Below are 19,021 nucleotides of genomic sequence, written 5' to 3' on the forward strand. Positions count from 1 at the left end.
TGGTCAGATATACTCGGATGTGTAGTGTCAGCGTTTGCTGCTGGCATGTCATGTCTAAGTTTGCTAATCTTGCCAATTAACAAATCATTAAAGTAGTGGGTTTTGTGATGAATAAGCCATCTGATTCAATGAATGATGGTGCGGAGTTTGCATTTTAGCCCAACATTTCATTTAAGGTGCTCCAAAGATTTTTACTATCATTCATTATGTCATTTATTTTTGTATCATAGTGTAGCTTCTGTTTATTCAGTTTAGTCACATGATTTCTCAATTTGCAGTATGTTTGCCAACCAGTTGTGCAACCAGACCTATATTTTGCCTCATCCCTCTCAACCATACAATTTTTCAATTCCTCATCAATCCATGGGGATTTAACCGTTTTTACAGTAATGTTCTTAATGGGTGCATGCTTATTAGTAACTGGGATAAGCAATTTCATAAATGTGTCAAGTGCAGCGTCTGGTTGCTTGTCATTACACACCACGGACCAACAAATATTCTTTACATCAACAACATAGGAATCACTACAAAACGTATTGTATGACTTCTTCATTAGGCCCAGCCTTTGGAACTTTGGTTTTCCTAGATATGGCTACTATATTGTGACCACTACATCCGATGGATTTGGATACTGCTTTCAAACTACTTTCTGCAGCATTACTAAAGATGTGATCAATACATGTTGATGATTTAATTCCTGGGCTGTTTGTAACTACCCTGATAGGTTGATTGATAACCTGAACCAGGTTGCAGGCACTAGCTACAGTTTGAAGCTTTCTTTTGAGTGGGCAGCCTGATGAAAGCCAGTCAATATTTAAATGACCCAGAAAATATACATCTATTGATATCATATACATTATCAAGCATTTCACATTATCCAGATACTGACTGTTAGCACTTGGTGGTCTATAGCAGCTTCCCACCAGAATGGGCTTTAGGTGAGGCAGATGAACCTGTAACCATATTACAACAGTATTTAACATGAGATCCTTTCTAAGCTTTACAGGAATGTGGTTCTGAATATAAACAGCAACACCTCCACCATTGGCATTTCTGTATGGTCATGCATCTTGTTGACATTCATCCAAGGACACCTCACTGCAGTAATATTTTCTTATGAAATCATGTGACTTATAGGTATAGAAAAGGATTTCTGTAACTGCACCCTAATACAAAAAGGAAACTAACTAACTATGGACTAACCAGAAATGTGACATCTGTTTTATTGTAACCCTAAATTATGAATGTGTTAACTATCTTGATGTCTTTATGGCTAGTGAAACCTCTGATGCATTTATGACAGTAAAACAGACACGCTAATGAAACCTCTGATGCATTTATGACAGTAAAAAAAAACATGCGCGTGGCATTGCACACACATCAATAGGATAAAAAGGCATCTCCAATCTCACTACCCTCTCAACAATGTCCTTCGATATATCTAGCGAACTTTTAGCTTAGAAGGACTTGGTTTGAATAGAACAAGCAAGGTAGCTAACGTCAGCTAGCTAGATAACTAGCTACATTTTAAGTCGATTGTTTAGCTCTTATTAATATAAAATAAGAAAATGGAAAATTTTAAAATACGGAAAGCTGAATCCAAAGATGTGCCTGACATACTGCGACTGATAAAGGTAAGCCGTAAACTAAAATCACTGCTTGCTTAGCTAGAAAATTGACTGGTTTCACTCTTCTCCAGTCCAACAATACACACGGAAATACTGTCGCTGAGGTATCGTTGATTTGCTATCTAAAGACACTTGAGAAGTTAGTTAGCTAGTTAAATAGCAAAATACAACTATGAAAAAGGGGGGACAGATGAAGCAAATCTGGCCAAGAGTAAAGGGATAATTGACAGCGCTTCAAATTGTACTTCCTTGTTTACGTTTGACATGCATGTACCTACCGTAATGTTATTATAAGTGGGCAATTATTTTTGGAATATAATGTACGGAGCAAAAGCGCTCTCAAATTCGTGGGTTGTGATGGGGTACCGTTGTTGAACTTAAAGCTCATGAGGTTTTTGTTCTTCAAGAATCAGCACTGGCGACCCGTCATTCAGGTCAGAGCCCCATCTGTTTTGAGCCCCACATTCTTAGCAAAAAACCCTAATATATATATATATATATATTGGTGGGGGGGACTTGCCTGTTTTGCATGTTATTTTGGCATTAATATGTCACACATCAGTTTGCAAACAATGTAAAAAAATATATATAAAAAAATATTACATCATTGAGTTAATAAAGCTGCATACAAACATGGTCTCTTTTTTTGTTTTCTTGAGTAAGGCAGCTCCAAAATGCAGGTGTTTCAGTCTAGCTCAGTGCTTTCTGTGGTGGTGGGGAAGCAATCGGCTGCAATACAGTCCAGAGAAAGGGAGAAATCCTTTTTTCAACAGGTGTTGAAATGTATAATGAGAAGATGCATTTGAAGTAACTATTGCATGGTGAGGCACACGTCATTGGCTGTGTGTGTGTGTGAGAGTTAATATCTCTTTATGGACAGACTCAGGGAGCAGAGCCTTGCTATTGAGAGAGGCTATACCTGGCGCAAGAGAAGACAGGCTATGTGCACACACATGAGTTGACTGAGAACACATTCTCATTTACAGCAACGACCTGGGGAATAGTTACAGGGGAGAGGAATGAGCCAATTGTATGCTGGGGATGATTAGGTGACCATGATGGTATTGGGAATTTAGCCAGGACACCAGGGTTAACACCCCTACTCTTACAATAAGTGCCATGAGAGTCAGGATACCTGTTTAAAGTCCTAACCGAAAGACGGCACCCTACACAGGGCAATGTCCCCAATCACTGCCCTGGGGCATTGGGATATTTTTTTAGACCAGAGGAAAGGGTGCCTCCTACTGGCTCCACTTCCAGCAGCATCTGGTCTCCCATCCAGGCAGGACCAACCCTGCATAGCTTCAGAAGCAAGCCAGCAGTGGGATGCAGGTATGTTTGCTGCTTCCTAACCTCCTGCCAAATGTATGACCATATTAGAGATATATTTTCCTCAGATTACACCCACCATTTTTTTTTTAACAACTCACATTTTGATAAACTCCCATAACTATTGGGAGGATTTATTGACCTGTTGCCACAAAGGGGAAACCAGTGACGAACAAACACCATTGTAAATACAACCCATATTTGTTTTATTTTCCCTTTTGTAATTTAAGAAAAGGGCATCCAGTGAACCATAATAACATTTTGAAATGTTGTGTCCTCCATATACAGTACATAACATTATATTGGTTGCAAGAATTTTGGTAGCATTGCCTTTAAATTGTTGAACTTGGGTCAAACGTTTTGGTTAGCCTTCCACAAGCTTCCCACAAGAAGTTGGGTGAATTTTGGCCCATTCCTCCTGACAGAGCTGGTGTAACTGAGTCAGGTTCTTGCCATCTATTTTGTGAAGTGCACCAGTCCCTCCTGCAGCAAAGCACCCGCACATGATGCTGCCACCCCCGTGCTTCACAGTTGGGATGGTGTTCTGTGGCTTGCAAGCCTCCCCCTTTTTCCTCCAAACATAACGATGGTCATTACGGCCAAACAGTTCTATTTTTGTTTCATCAGACCAGAGGACATTTCTCCAAAAAGTATGATCTTTGTCCCCATATGCAGTTGTAAACCGTAGTCTGGCTTTTTTATGGCGGTTTTGGAGCAGTGGCTTCTTCCTTGCTGAGCGGCCTTTCAGGTTATGTCGATATAGGACTTGTTTTACTGTGGATATAGATACTTTTGTACCTGTTTCCTCCAGCATCTTCACAAAGGTCCTTTGCTGTTGTTCTGGAATTGATTTGCACTTTTCGCACCAAAGTACGTTCATCTCTAGGAGACAGAACGCGTCTCCTTCCTGAGCGGTAATGACGGCTGCGTGGTCCCATGGTGTTTATACTTGCGTACTATTGTTTGTACAGATGAACGTGGTCCCTTCAGGCGTTTGGAAATTGCTCCCAAGGATGAACCAGACTTGTGGAGGTCTACAATTATTTTTCTGAGGTCTTGACTGATTTCTTTTGATTTTCCCATGATGTCAAGCAAAGAGGCACTGAATTTGAAGGTAGGCCTTGAAATGCATCCACAGGTACACCTCCAATTGATTCAAATGATGTCAATTAGCCTATCAGAAGCTTCTAAATCCATGACATCATTTTCTGGAATTTTCCGGAATTTTCCAAGCTGTTTAAAGGCACAGTCAACTTAGTGTATGTAAACTTCTGACCCACTGGAATTGTGATACAGTGAATTATAAGTGAAATAATCTGTCTGTAAACAATTGTTGGAAAAATGACTTGTGTCATACACAAAGTAGATGTCCTAACCGACTTGCTAAAACTATAGTTCGTTAACAAGAAATTTGTGGAGTGGTTGAAAAACAAGTTTTAATAACTCCAACCAAAGTGTATGTAAACTTCCGACTTCAACTGTACATTGAAAAACGATGTTTTGAATCCAGCGTCATTTTGTGTATCAGTTCATAAACCGTGTGCCATGGAATCAGTATATCAAAAATCTCTTACCAACTATTTTGCAATCTATATGGCACAGCTGTCAATTTGAGTCCTTAAATAAAAAAGTATACCAGTTTTATTTATCACAGTTTTTTTTTCAATTTTGGTCTTTAATGCAGGGCCGACAGACAAATTCCTTACTTTCTCCCCCTGCCACTTGCCTCTTCCATTTTTGCGGTAATGCTGCAATTAGTTGGTTATAATTTTGGGTTGAGCAGAAATTTCCATATATTTTTGTTATTAGCTTTTTGTGCGTATGAAACATTTCTGGGATCTTTTATTTAATCTCATGAATCATGGGACCAACACGTTTTATAATTTTTTTCTGTGTAGTTCTACATCGTGGAGCTCCGCTCCATAGGCGAGCTCTGCTCCTAGTGGTTTACCCCGCTGCCTAGGCAGCGAATAGCCTGAGAGAAAATTATGCACACACCTGCAGCCAATAGGAGTACAGGTGTCCCTATATAAGAGGACGCTTCCCCTCAATCAGCCTCCCATTATTTTCAGTGACAGGACTGGACTGAAGAAGCCTAGAAGAGAAGAAATCTCAGGACGAACCCGTCATCGATATCCTGTTGTTGACGTCGGCCTTCAATGAGCACGCCTTTTCTACCCCCAAAAGCTCTTTTAAGAGCTCAGTGTCGCTGCTTCACTATGATGGCTTTGGACCCGCACGAACTATGTTTTGTGTGCTTAGGTTCAAAGCACGCTAGGGGCGGCCTCACAGATCCTCCGGAATGCCCTAGCTGTTCACTCCTTTCTTTAAAGGAGAGGAAACAGCGATGGGCATTTTTCAGTGAGGATTTCCCCTCTAGAGGACGCGATGGCGTCATATGATGACGGCGCCTCTAGAGAGGATGAGGATGTTGGGTAGTGTCTGGGTTTTTCTCCGAAAGAATCCAGTCTAACGACCGTACCGACCGAGGCTGAACCCCCCCCCCCCCTTCCTGGCGAGAGAGGGGATTTTCTCATCCTTATGCGAGGAGGAAATGGGCTCTGAATTTTCAGCAGCCCCCTCCTACGCAGTGGCCTCTCTGCGCTCTGATTTTACAGGGCTCATTGAGCGGGCTGCGAGCAGGCTGGCCCCCTTTCCCTCCGTTTCGGAAGTGGATTTGATTGGTGGTGGCCCCTATTACAGACCAAGACGGGCAGCGGTACTTTTGGCACAGACCATGCCCTCGCTCGCCAAATATGTGGAGGGTGCATGGGAAACGCCTTTGACGGCCAGAGCACCGGTGAAGGCGTATATCCCATTCACTAAAGTGGACGGAGAACCGCACTAGCGGCGTACCTGGTGCCAGGTTCGAGCTCTTGGCTGTCGGCCAAGAGACCCACATTACCGACGACTAAGGACCACAGCACAGCTGGCTGGCTGGGAAGTCCTTTGTTCTAAGTACACAGGCTGTAGCAGCAGCGAATAATATTGCCCTCTTGGCAGCCTCTCTATCCCGTCTCACCACGGGTAGAGAGGAGATGGAGGAAGCGTCGAAGATTTCCGGCGCCATTCTCCATCTCACACAGGCATCGGCTGTATGTGCGAGGAGATCCATGGCCACTTCGGTGGTACTGGAACGACACCTCTGGCTGTCTTTGACGGCTATGAAGGAGACCGACAAAGCCGCCCTATTGAACGCCCCCATCTCTGACAGCGGTCTCTTTGGAGCCGCGGTCACAGATGCGACGGCGCGTTTTGGGAAGCTTGAGGAGGAGACAAAGCAGCTGGCTAGACACCTGCCTTTGGCAGGAGGATCTAAAACAGCTACGAAAGATCCCCATCGCTCCACCGTTTCCAGTAGACCAGGGTCTACGGCCAGACGGAGAGCACGTCGAGCAGCTGCACCTGGAGTACCGAGAGTGGGCCCAGCCCCTCCGGCAGCACCAGAGAAGGCGGCGGTGAAACCCTGACAGCCGAGAGGCAGTCAGAAAAGACGACTGCCATGACGGGACGAGGGGGAGAGGACGGGAGACAGCGCTGCACTTCATGTGAGGGCGCCCACTGTTCATCCCCCACCCCTGCAAAGGGATGGAGGAGTTGTGTCTGTGTTTAATAAAGAATGTGTTCCATTTGACTTTGTCACAAGATAACCTCTTTTCCTTAACAAAACTGAGATCGCTCAGATTCCTTCTATCTCTCTCTCACCACTCTGTGTGCAGCCAGCCCATTGCGGAGTTGAGCACACACAGAGGGACGTTGTGAGTGAGAATGACAAGAGGAAAGCAAGACGGACGCTCGTAATGAGCCGTCATGCTATACCTCATAAAAACCCAACACTACACACTCTGAGGAGTGAAGTAGATAGAGGTTTTAAGAGCAGCCTGCGTACACAGCCCCATAGTGGGCCGATGAAGCAATCGCTATTGGGAGACGGCTGGCGCCTCAATTAGTGTAGCGCAGACCCGTGCTGAGTTCACGGAGGGCTGGAACCACAAGGTTACATGTATAACCGAAGTGTCGGCGCCCCCGATTCTCTCAGAACGCGTTAGTGTTCCCTCCCCCGTTCGTAGGGGGCCCACCTTGGGCTGTCCCACCACTTCAGTGTTGGGAGACAGCGGCGGCTTGGGCCATAGAGTAATACAGGTAGCAGTCATATATTCGCCCTATTTCCTAGTGCCAAAAATGACGGGGGGAATGAGGCCGATATTGGATTTACGCACTCTCGTCGAGAGCGTAGCCAAACCGCTTTTCCGAATGCTCACGATCTAGATCTAAAGGATCATACTTTCATGTGCCAGTACTTCCGCGTCACAGGAAGTTTCTGCGTTTCGCCTTTCAAGGGGTGGTGTACGAGTATGCGAGAATGTCATTCGGGTACGCCCTGGCACCTCGCACGTTTTCCAAATGTGTGGAGGCAGCATTGGAGCCGTTGCGCCGTCAAGGGATAAGGCTATTACGCTTCGAACACACCGACTGCGTCATTGCGTTTCGATACACCAGAAGTACATTCATTTCCAATGGAACGCTGCATTTGCCTTGCAGCATTGCGTTGCAGAGGCAGTTGCAGTGCGTTCTGTGTGGTGCATACGTTCGATAAATCGAACGTATGCATCAAATTGTATGAGTGGACTTGACAGAAAGTAGCAAAATATGAATGTAGATTTTTTTTTTGCACACATTCAGTAAAAATTTGGGATTACATAAAAACAGTTTGATTGCATAATTTCTTTACATTTTTTATTTATTTATTTGCCAAGTATATTATTTATTCGATGACATCCTCAAATTAATTGTGAGAGCCTATAATATAATTTCCCTCCAAAATGCAGTTTTGGAGCGAAATGCAATAATAAATAGTCAAGATAGGCAGAGTAGGCTCTTTCAACAATGAGACAAACGTTGAGGAAGGTGGTATGACTATTTCTTTCACACACACCTCATTGGCTAGGTTAGCAAGCTAGGTTAGCTAGCTAGCTAACGCTAACTAGCCACATCTAGCACAAGCTCACTACTAAACTGACCTGGCAATCCTACTATTGTGGACACTTGTCTCCAAACAGCATTTTTTGTGTTTATGTCCCTGTAGCTGTCAGCAGTTGTGTCAAAAAGACACGGTTTTGAGGATACTGCGAAAATGATTCTCTCCTCCATGTGTCCAACCGCATGCGACCATTTGCAAAAGGTACCTGCATCAGTATAGTTGCCTAGCTGCGCAAAATGTTATGCAGCAGTGATGCAATGACGCAGTCGGTGTGTTCGAAGGGTTAGCCTACCTAGACGACCTACTGGTTTTGGCCCCGTCAGCAGAGCTGGCGATCACACACGACACAGACAGTGATTCACCTCACGCATCTGGGGTTCGCTGTGAATTGGAAAAAGAGTGCGCCTTGGCCCAGTCAGCAGATTGTCTATCTGGGATTACAGCTAGACACTGACAATGAGGGCACGAATTTCGGATCCTCGACGGGCTGCCTTGTTGTTAGCCCTGAGAAAGTTTTATCCGAATCACATGGTGACGGCGCATTCCGTCATGACACTTTTGGGTCTCATGTCGTCTGCCCACTCCGTGGTTCCGCTGGGACTTTTGCATATGCGCAAAACACAGCGATGGTTTGCTCAACTACGACTGGACTCAGTGAGCACCGTTGTCGGTTGTTGACAGTTCCCCTCTCACTCAGAGCGGATCTGAACTATTGGAGAGACCCGTGCGTAATGGCACGGGATGTCACATAAACCTCCTGGAATTGGAAACGGTTCTACTGGTTCTGACCCGCTTCATGTCCACCCTACGGGGACACGACGTGCTGGTCTGGTCAGAAAAACAGAACGACAGTAGCCTATATAAATCGCCAAGGGGGAGTCAGGTCTCCTGCACTCCACCGGTTGGCGGAGGAATTGTGGCTGTGGGCTCACGAGGAGCACCTTCGCTCGTTGACAGCAGCACACATTCCAGGCTGTCAGAATATCGGAGCAGACCTCATGTCTCGAGGGGGTCCCCGAGACGACGAGTGGCGACTGCACCCCGATGTTGTTCTCCAAATATGGGAACGGTTCGGGAGAGCCGAGGTGGACCTGTTCGCGTCACGTGTGAACGCGCAATGTCCCCTATGGTTTTCTCTACGAGCCCAGGACGAACCACCACTAGGGATAGACGCTTTTGCGCACTAGTGGCCAGAGGTTCTACTGTACGCATTTCCACCGCTGTCCTGCATTCTCCCACTGCTAGCACGTGTGAAAACAGGAGGGCTGTCAATCATATTGATAGCCAGCCACTGAAGGACTGGCTCCTGAGAGGGACAGGTTAGAGCGCTGTGGGTTATCTGATTTGGTAATCAGAACCATATAGGGCTCACGTGCCAGTTCCACATACAGGACTTATGCCAGTAGATGGAACATGTTTTCACAAGGGTGCGTCACAGAGAATGTAGACCCCGTGTGCTGTCAGGTTGAGAGTGTGCTCTCTTTCCTACAGTTCATGTTTGACAAGCAGCACTCACCCGCCACCATTAAGGTGTTCGCGGCAGCGATTTCAGCTTGTCATGAGGGGTTTGGCAGAGACACTGTTTTCAGTCACCCTTTAGTGAAACGGTTTCTATTGGGGACGCGGTGGCTTAGGCCAGTGGCTAGAGCCACGCTACCACAGTGGGATTTAACTTTGGTACTCGAGGCGCTCTGTGAGACGCCGTTCGAACCATTGAATCAAATTCCCCTCAAGATGTTGTCTCTGAAGACGGCACTGTTGCTTGCCTTGACTACAGCCAAGCGTGTCAGTGATTTGTGTGCTCTTTCGACGAGACCCGACTGCCTTGCCATAGATGGCGACTTGAGCAGAGCGGTGTTACGTCCTATCCCGGCATTTACGCCGAAGGTTATTAAGAGCTCATACAGGTCGCAGACTGTTGAGCTATGGGCTTTCTTCCCCCTTCCTCATGCGGAGCGGAGAGAGGAGAGACTTCATCGCCTGTGCCCAGTGTGCACCTTGGTGTGCTACGTGCAGCGCACGGCGATGATTAGGTCATCACCTCAATTGTTTGTGTGTCACGGTGCTAATGCACTGGGTAGACCACTCTCAAAACAGAGGCTGTCTCATTGGCTTTGAGAAGGCATTGAGACGGCTTATGAGGCGGCAGGGCGTCCAATGCCTCGTGGAGTAGCGGCGTCTATGGCACTTTTCAGAGGAATTGGGGTAGAGGGTATTTGTGCAGCGGCGTCGTGGTCGTCACCGTCTCCTTTTATCCGATTCTACCTGTTGGACATGTCGTCTAACTCTCTAGCTCGTTCTGTACTCAGCGTAGTTGAGGGCAGAACTTGAGTTAAGAAAGGTTGCAGGACTAATGGGCTGTGTTCCCATTAGGTCCGCTCTTTTTTGACAGAAGAGAGAGAGACACGTGTAACATGACCTTTGTTTGACACTGTCAATACTAGACTGCCACCAGTGTGTCATTATGCTGGTGTAACGGATGTGAAATGGCTAGCTAGTTAGCGGTGGTGCTCGCTAATAGCCTTTCAATCGGTGACGTCACTTGCTCTGAGACCTTGAAGTAGTGGTTCCCCTTGCTCTGCAAGAGCCGGGGCTTTTGTGGAGCGATGGGTTAAAGATGCTTCGTGGGTGACTGTTGTTGATGTGTGCAGAGGGTCCCTGGTTCGCGCCCGGGTCGGGGCGAGGGAACGGACTAAAGTTATACTGTTACACTGGGAAATAGTACTGTAACCTAGTGTTACTTGACTATTAGACCGGTCACTAAAGTTGAGGGAATATTGAGGCATCATCTATCTGCTGAGTCAGAATAGTTGGCCTAAATTCTATCATCTGCCCACGAATCATTGGCTCTGCCTATGGATTGAGTGTGGTAGGTTACACTGAGAAAGCAGTGAGCATGTCTTCTAAATTGGTTCAGCCTGTACTCAGCTTTGCTGACGTGAAGGCTAGCATTAAGGCGGAAAAACACAGAATTAATGGACAGGGTTTCCATCAGGTCCGTTTTTTCCTTTATTAGAAGGACTGCAGGACATGACTCCTGGCTGAATGGCACAGTTGAGTTATGTGTTATATCTTGCCCACCAGTCTATGACTGTGTTGGGCGGAGGGATTAGGGATATAGTTCTGTAATTGATATTACAGTACTATTAGACCAATCTGAATATCAATAGAGTTGAGTTTATCTATCTGTGGTACAGTTAGTGTGACTCATATTCTATGATCTGCTCACTAGTCATTGGCTTTGCCTTTAGACTGAGTGAGCAGATTAGATCAAGAACACAGTACATTGTAATTGAGTGTGGTTCACAGTAAATTACAGTACTGTGGGATTTGGTCGCAGCCATTGCTGAGCTGACCTTTTCTCAAGTAGAAAGTGTTTGGCTCGGCAGGGAGTACATTTTGGGAGCGTTTCGCTCCGCCTTAAACCACTAGGAGCAGAGCTCCCCTATGGGGCGGTGCTCCACGATGTAGAACGATAGTTACCGGAGTGTAACTCCAGTTTTACGAGTGGAGCGGAGCCCCAAAGGGCTTAAAGCCCTGCCGACCCCCAGTCTCGCTGAATATTTTTTTTTCGGGAGGCTGATTGAGGGGAAGCGTCCCCTTATATAGGGACACCTGTACTCCTATTGGCTGCAGGTGTGTGCATAATTTTCTCTCAGGCTATTCGCTGCCTAGGCAGCGGGGTAAACCACTAGGAGCAGAGCTCCCCTATGGGGCGGAGCTCCACTCATAGAACTGGAGTTACACTCTGGTAACTATCGTTTAACACCATCTCCTCTAATTTGCTCATGAAACAGCAATTCAAGAAAATCTAAATGCATATTCCAATTAAGCTGATTGAGACCAAATGATTGGCATGCAGACGCAGTTTGAATATTTCACTGGTAAAACCTGAATAATTATCATTCACGATTGACAGTGATTCTCTGGCCTATTTTGAAGTTAGACTTACCTAACTTGGTGTTTGAAGGTGTTGGATTCTGGGTTAAACTTGGAACATTGCTATCCTAAAGACACGATACATCAGAAGTAAGACTATAGTATCTGAGGGGTGATAGAGATTTTGATATAAATACAATTTGGGTATTTTAAATGTGCTCATCCTAACTGCATTCAGAGAAACTCTGCAAACTTGTCTGTCTTGAAGGTGACAAATACAGACAATTTCAGCTGGATATCCGTCTGTATCACAGTTTCCTCTGTAGTTTTGTACCTTTGTTTATTACGTTGGCAACGAGCCCGGTTTCCTCCATTTTGATTGTGTTTATGTTAAACGCTGTTCTCTTCGTTGACCGTCACTTTTCTCAGTGAATGATAAACGTTCCCCTATTGACTCGCTGTTCTTGGTTTTGAATCTGAAATGTTTCTTCTGTTCAGGAACTGGCTAAATATGAAGAAATGGAAGACCACGTGATACTGACTGAGGAAGGTGAGTCTGAATGAAACTAAAGCATTTCTGTCTCGTTCACCGTGTGATTGACTGCAGTGCATAGAGTTTATAAGGCATTTCTAACGTTGTAAAAACAGATCTGCTCGAGGACGGATTCGGTGACTATCCATTATACCGCTGTGTCGTGGCAGAAGTCCCCAGTGAGCCGCAGAGCAACAACGGTAAGAGATTATGTATATCAAATCATTCCGCCTATCCCCTGGAGCACACCTGTACATCTCAGAGGATTGGACGGATGTTGAGTGTGACATAGACAAGTATTATAGCAAACTACATCAGATGGCCTTGACTGAAACAGTGCCTCTCCTATGCATAGAAGAACATTTCTGTGCCATGGGGATCCCTGGCATGTAGCTACTGACCCTATGTCAAACATATACCAAACCTGTTATTAGGGCTGTTACGGGGACCGTATTACCGCCACACCTGCAGCCACGAGTCATGATGGCAGTCAAATTCCATGTGACGGTATTCAGTCTTCTCAAAGCTCTGATTCTACTGAAGGTCATTAGTAGCCTACCAAACTTGCTAACTGCCTGGTACTCAGTACTCTATTGTCCCTCTAACCACTCTGACATCAATGCAAATGTTATCAAAAATCTAATCAAACACTTCATGAGAGTCCATGAGCTCATGTTGCGCAACATTTCTATAGGCTATGAAATTAAGTGAGAAAACAGAGTGATGGCCTCTACTGAAAAGAGGAAGATCAGCTTTCTATAGGCTAGGCCTACTATATTTATTTCTCAACATTACTAATATTAAGCGCATTGCTTCTCTGTACAACAGGAGTATAACTTACCTGGCTGGCATGAAAATGAACCACGGGAAAAGCGTCCTCCATTCTTTATTTAAGTGCATAGATGACATGCATCCCCCTGTCCCTGTTTCGAGACTGGACCATTATCATGCACCTTTCTAAATCAAAACAAATTTCACACATACATTATTTAGTATATGTAAAGACTAAATTAAATCCAGAACAGTCTGATAGGTGACACTATTAGCCTGTCACTTGTGAATGATGCCCAGCTTGTGTGCAGTAAGGCAATAAACTGTGCATCCCTTTTTTTTGTGCAACTTTTTCAAATCATACTGTAGTTGCACACCTCATGTAGCCTGGCCCATATGTTTGGTAAGGTTTGTACCACAACTAGTGGCCAAATAATAACTTCCTTACAACTGGTGTAGAGCCTAACTGGCATACGCAGCGCTTGAGGAAGAATTTACCATAAAAATGCACCTTTATAATAAAAGCAATACATGCATAATTGCATTTGCGGTCACTTTTGAGAACTGAATTATGGAACATTTGCGCTTATAGCCTACTGCCGTCTGCACATTGCTGAACTTATAATGTAACGAAATAAACTATTAGGCTATCAACATTTTAAGCTAAACGTTTTGATCTGTTGCGTCAGCCTCATTGCTTAAAGGTTTTTGTGATGCTAGTGGTTGTATTAATTTGGGATCTATTGCATCACACACCTGTCCTAGACTATGTTTGGAATATTTATTTATCACACAGAATAGGTCAACGTTTGTACTATGGGGGATAGTAGATTGACATAGGCTAGTGCTTTTGCTGTTCGTTAGGCCTACTCATCTTGCTGGCTGACGAAAAGTAAATGTGGATAGTTCTTCCTATATCTCCAATGTGCGCCTCGGAATTGGATAAGGACGCACGCAGTTGTGTCCCTGATGTGTCTGTCTTCACTTGTAGCCTGTGAGAAAGACTCGATCACGTGATGGGCCGAGAGAGCCATGTAAGTGAGAGGTGCTTCGGAGCACGCAGCCGGGAGAAGGGAATTATAATTATTATATTCAGCCAGTAAGGGGTATTATGGCCACAGAATGTGGAAGCAGCCGGGAAATTCGAGGCATTATCAAGTGTTTGTCAAATTGTGAATGAGAGGCTGATGAAATGTGTGCAGCCCTCACAAGTAACAAAGCAGAGCTCATGCCTTTTCATGGAACTTTTTTCAAATCATCATTAGTCGCTTCATGCAGCCTTGGAATATATCAAAAATACAAACGTCGAGCTATATGTTTTCATCACAACTAAAGTTTAATAAAAAATTATAAATTAAGCATATAGGAATACCTGTTTTTGTTAACCGCTCAACACAGAATAGCTGCATGTGCGCACTCCCCCAGAAATCTTTTATTCAGCAATGTTCAATTTAATTCTTCAAGTTATGAAATAAAACAATGCCATGGAATTCTAAGCAAATCTTGTGTGCTAAATGAACTAGTGTAGCCCACAGCCATATGACATACCCAGGTCAGGGCCTAACATAAGGACAAGGTGTATGCTATTCTGTTCTTTTGAAATAGACTACATTTTCTTCATATCATGTTTCTTTAGACCAGTCTAAAATACATAGATGTATTGTGATGGTGTACGCTATATTACATGGATTTATTAGACTTTTTAAAATGTAGATGTTCTTAAGGTCAGCATCAGTGGCATGTAGGCTATGCGTGGAAGCCAGGAGATGTTAAATGCATTTGTTAATTAACGATAAATTACCGTGAGAACGGCAGTTATTTGCTTGACAATCGCCAGCTGACAAAATTTCATGACAGCCACAGCCCTTACTGTTAGCCCAATTTTAAATCAAATCAAATTTTATTTGTCACATACACATGGTTAGCAGATGTTAATGCGAGTGTAGCGAAATGCTTGTGCTTCTAGTTCCGTAAAATGCAGTAATAACCAACGAGTAATCTAACCTAACACTGCCCTTACTGTTAGCCCAGTTTGTACTGCCCTTAAGCATATAGGAATACCTGTTTCTTTGTTCACAGAATAGCCGCATGTGCGCACTCCCCCAGAAATCTTTTGGAGAAAAGATTCTATTTTACTCGATACAGAGACACCTTTTCCTTACAACAGTTACAGTGCATTCGGAAAGAATTCATACTCCTTGACTTTTTCCACTTATTCTAAAATGGATTAAACTAGTTTTTCTCCTCACCAATCTGCACACAATACCCCATAATAACAAAGTTTCTTGGCAATTTCTCACATGGAATAGACTTAATTTCTCAGAACAAGAATAGACTGGCGAGTTTCAGAAGAAAGTTCTTTGTTTCTGGCCATTTTAAACCTGTATTCAAACCCACAAATGCTGATGCTCCGGATACTCAACTAGTCTAAAGAAGGCCAGCTTTATTGCTTCTTTAATCAGCACAACAATTTTCAGCTGTGCTAACATAATTGTAAAAGGGTTTTCTAATGATCAATTAACCATTTAAAATTATAAACTTGGATTAGCTAACACAACGTGCCATTGGAACACGGAGTGATGGTTGCTGATGGGCCTCTGTAGATATTCCATTAGAAATCAGCCGTTTCCAGCTACAATAGTCATTTACAACATTAAATGTCTACACTGTATTTCTGATCAATGTGATATTATTTCAAAAATGGGAAACTTTTTTTGCACTTTTCAAAAACAAGGACATTTCTAGGTGACCCTAAACTTTTGAACGGTAATGTGTATATGTAACCGATGTGAAATTGCTATCTAGTTAGCGGTGGTTCGTGCTAATAGCCTTTCAATCGATGACGTCACTTGCTCTGAGACCTTGAAGTAGTGGTTCCCCCTTGCTCTGCAAGCTTTTGTGGAGCGATGGGTAACGATGCTTCGTGGGTGACTGTTGTTGATGTGTGCAGAGGGTCCCTGGTTCGCGCCCGGGTCGGGGCGAGGGAACGGACTAAAGTTATACTGTTACATATATATATTTATTTATATAAATGTGCAAAGATGTATAACTTGGTCATTATGTGGTATTGTGTGTGTAGATTGAGGAAATTGTTTTATTTAATCCATTTTAGAATAAGGCTGTAACGTAACAAAATGTGGAAAAAGGGAAGGGGTCTGAATACTTTCCGAATGCACTGTATATTGATGTGATGCACAATGACATGACAGTGGGTGTCTGGGAGGAGACAAACATTTCAGTTACACTTTGGCACATTCTCTGAGAAGTAACTAGGTATCTTGTTTGAAATGTTGCTGTACACACACAAACACACGTCTCTCTGATCGAAAGGCTGGTGTGTATAGTGTCTAGGCCTACTCCTGTTATGGATGTGGATGTCACTCACATGTAGGCCAGACACACTTGTATGACACACACCCGCTAACCAACTTCCATTGGAAGCTTCTCTGAGCTAGAACAGCCCGTCTCCACGCGTCAGTTCTCACAACACAACTGACACATCTCCTCTTTACACAGTCCCTTGGCAACCAGACTGAGTTAACCACTGAAAGTACAAGTTAATCTTAACCATAGATCTATGAGCAGCTCTGCCCCCCCTGACCCCTAAGTCCTAACCACCCTTAACCATTTAGGGAAATGCTAAACTGACCTTGGTTTAGTGTCTAGGGGTAACTGCGGTACGAGCTGTTACATTACATCTGGCTTGTTTTTGTGTGGGTTTATTTTGTGTCCAGGTCCTGTGGTGATTGGGTTTGCCATGTACTACTTCACCTATGACCCCTGGATTGGCAAGCTGCTTTACCTGGAAGACTTCTTTGTCATGGAAAAGTACAGGGGTAAGCAAAATAACTATTTTCCTCTCCTACTCTGTCTCTCTCTTTCCTCTCTGACCTGACCAGTAACCATAATCTCTCCTTCTCTGTCATCCTTCCACCAGAGATTGGCATTGGCTCAGAGATCCTCAAGCTCCTCAGTGACGTGAGTAATTTAGGAGTTATGACCCTGTACAAACATAGTAAAAACTAGATGGTAGCTGTCAGTCAGTTGTTACATGGCCCTGGCCAGAATCCTGTTGTAGGTCAATGCCTCAAACAGAATCCCATATCGAGCCCATTTAAGTGAGATATGATTTCTTTTGTACATACCGTTGATTCTGTTCTTCCTCTGTGTGTTTTGTTTGGTTATTGCTGTTGAAATAATCAATTCAATGTGCGTTAGGAAAAGCGAAGATGTACACTGTATATAAAAAATGTATATGGAAACCCCCTTCAAATTAGTTGATTCTGCTTTTTCAGCCACACCTGTTGCTGACAGGCGTTTAAAATCGAGAACACAGCCATGCAATCTCCATAAACAAACATTGGCAGTAGAATGGCCTTACTGAAGAGCTGTGTGACTTTCAACGTGGCACAGTCATAGGATGCCACCTTTCCAACAAGTCAGTTGGTCAAATTTCTACCCTGCTAGAGCTGCCCTGGTCAACTGTAAGTGCTGTTATTGTAATGTGGAAAGGTCTAGGAGCAACAACGGCTCAACTGCGAAGTGGTAGGCCACAAGCTCACAGAACTGGACTGCCGAGTGCTGAAATCGTCTGTCCTCGGTTGCAACATTCACTACTGAGTTCCAAACTGCTTCTGGAAGCAACATCCGCATAAGATCTGTTCGCCAGCACATTCATGAAATGGGCTTCCATGGCCAAGCAGCCGCACACAAGCCTAAGATCACCATGCCCAATGCCAAGCGTCAGCTGGAGTGGTGTAAACCTCGCCGTCATTGGACTCTGGAGCAATGGAAACGTGTTCTATGGAGTGATGAATCACACTTCACCATCTGCCAGTCCTACGGACAAATTTGGCTTAAACGGATGCCAGGAGGACGCGACCTGCCCCAATGCATAGTGCCAACTGTAAAGTTTGGTGGAGGAGGAATAAGGGTCTGGGGCTGTTTTTCATGGTTCAGGCTAGGCCCCTTAGTTCCAGTGAAGGGAAATCAACAACACAGCATACAATGACATTCTAGACGATTCTGTGCTTCCAACTTTGTGGCAACAGTTTGGGGAAGGCCTTCTCCTGTTCAAGCAAGACATTGCCCCCGTGCACAAAGCGAGACCCATACAGAAATGGTTTGTCAAGATTGGTGTGGAAGAACTTGACTGGCCTGCACAGAGCCCTGACCTCAACCCCATCAAACACGTTTGGGTTGAATTATGTGTGCTAACACCTGCTCTCCCTTCCTCTCTCCCCCCCAGATGGCATTCAAGACTCGCTGCAACAGCATGCACTTCGTCGTCGCCGAGGGCAACAAGGAGTCAATAGAGTTCTACAAGCGTCGTGGGGCGGCCGACATCACTCAGGATGAGGGATGGAGACTCTTCAAGATCAACAAGAGCTCCCTCTTCAAGATGTCCTCCGGCTCCAAAGAGTGAGCTGGCCCCAAGACACATAGAAAGATGGGGACAAGAGTGACAGACTTGTTCAATTTAATTTAAATTACTTAATTATTTGCCAGTCTTTCACTTCAGCGGTGGGGGGTGTGACTTCTGACAGGGGCATTAAGCATGTGTGCGCACAAACTTCCTCAATCTAGTCAATAATTTAGGTCACGTATTTTATCTGAAGCCATCGTTTTAGTAGTTGTAGTTTTTAATCAACGCACCTTAGGATTCCTAGTGTTCTCTCAGTTCTGTTAATCAACACACCTTAGGATTCCTAGCGTTCTCTGTTTCATTATTGACCAATATATTTTACTATTCTATAATACAGTGATTTTTTTTCTCTGTAGTTTGATTGTGTTTATGTTGGTGGTTATTATGTTCTATGGTGACTGATTTCTGTGGGGCTAGGAGGGAAGTGGGGTGAGTTCATTGCTTTACAATGAAATCCCTGGCCCCCCATTAAGGTG

At 44.4% G+C, this 19,021-nt stretch overlaps 1 protein-coding gene across 1 annotated transcript; it reads left to right on the forward strand.

The window, feature by feature from the left end:
- Positions 1–1,396: 1,396 nt before the first annotated feature.
- LOC120050322 (diamine acetyltransferase 1-like) lies at positions 1,397–18,777 on the forward strand. Its single transcript, XM_038996903.1, has 6 exons — positions 1,397–1,634; positions 12,316–12,367; positions 12,466–12,549; positions 16,855–16,956; positions 17,058–17,098; positions 18,369–18,777. Exons 1-6 carry the CDS (start codon positions 1,569–1,571, stop codon positions 18,543–18,545), a joined length of 522 nt encoding a protein of 173 aa, XP_038852831.1. The 5' UTR covers positions 1,397–1,568; the 3' UTR covers positions 18,546–18,777.
- Positions 18,778–19,021: the final 244 nt, after the last annotated feature.

This window comes from Salvelinus namaycush, chromosome 7 (genome assembly GCF_016432855.1).
Source record: "Salvelinus namaycush isolate Seneca chromosome 7, SaNama_1.0, whole genome shotgun sequence".
NCBI classification, from domain to species: domain Eukaryota; kingdom Metazoa; phylum Chordata; class Actinopteri; order Salmoniformes; family Salmonidae; genus Salvelinus; species Salvelinus namaycush.

What these genes read in the sequence shown, in the direction of transcription:
- LOC120050322 (XM_038996903.1), top strand. Translation starts at nt 1,569, where the DNA reads ATGGAAAATTTTAAAATACGGAAAGCTGAATCCAAAGATGTGCCTGAC. An exon ending in CGTGATACTGACTGAGGAAG is followed by an intron (nt 12,368 to 12,465) that starts GTGAGTCTGAAT and finishes TTGTAAAAACAG; the next exon opens with ATCTGCTCGAGGACGGATTC. An exon ending in TCCTCAAGCTCCTCAGTGAC is followed by an intron (nt 17,099 to 18,368) that starts GTGAGTAATTTA and finishes TCTCCCCCCCAG; the next exon opens with ATGGCATTCAAGACTCGCTG.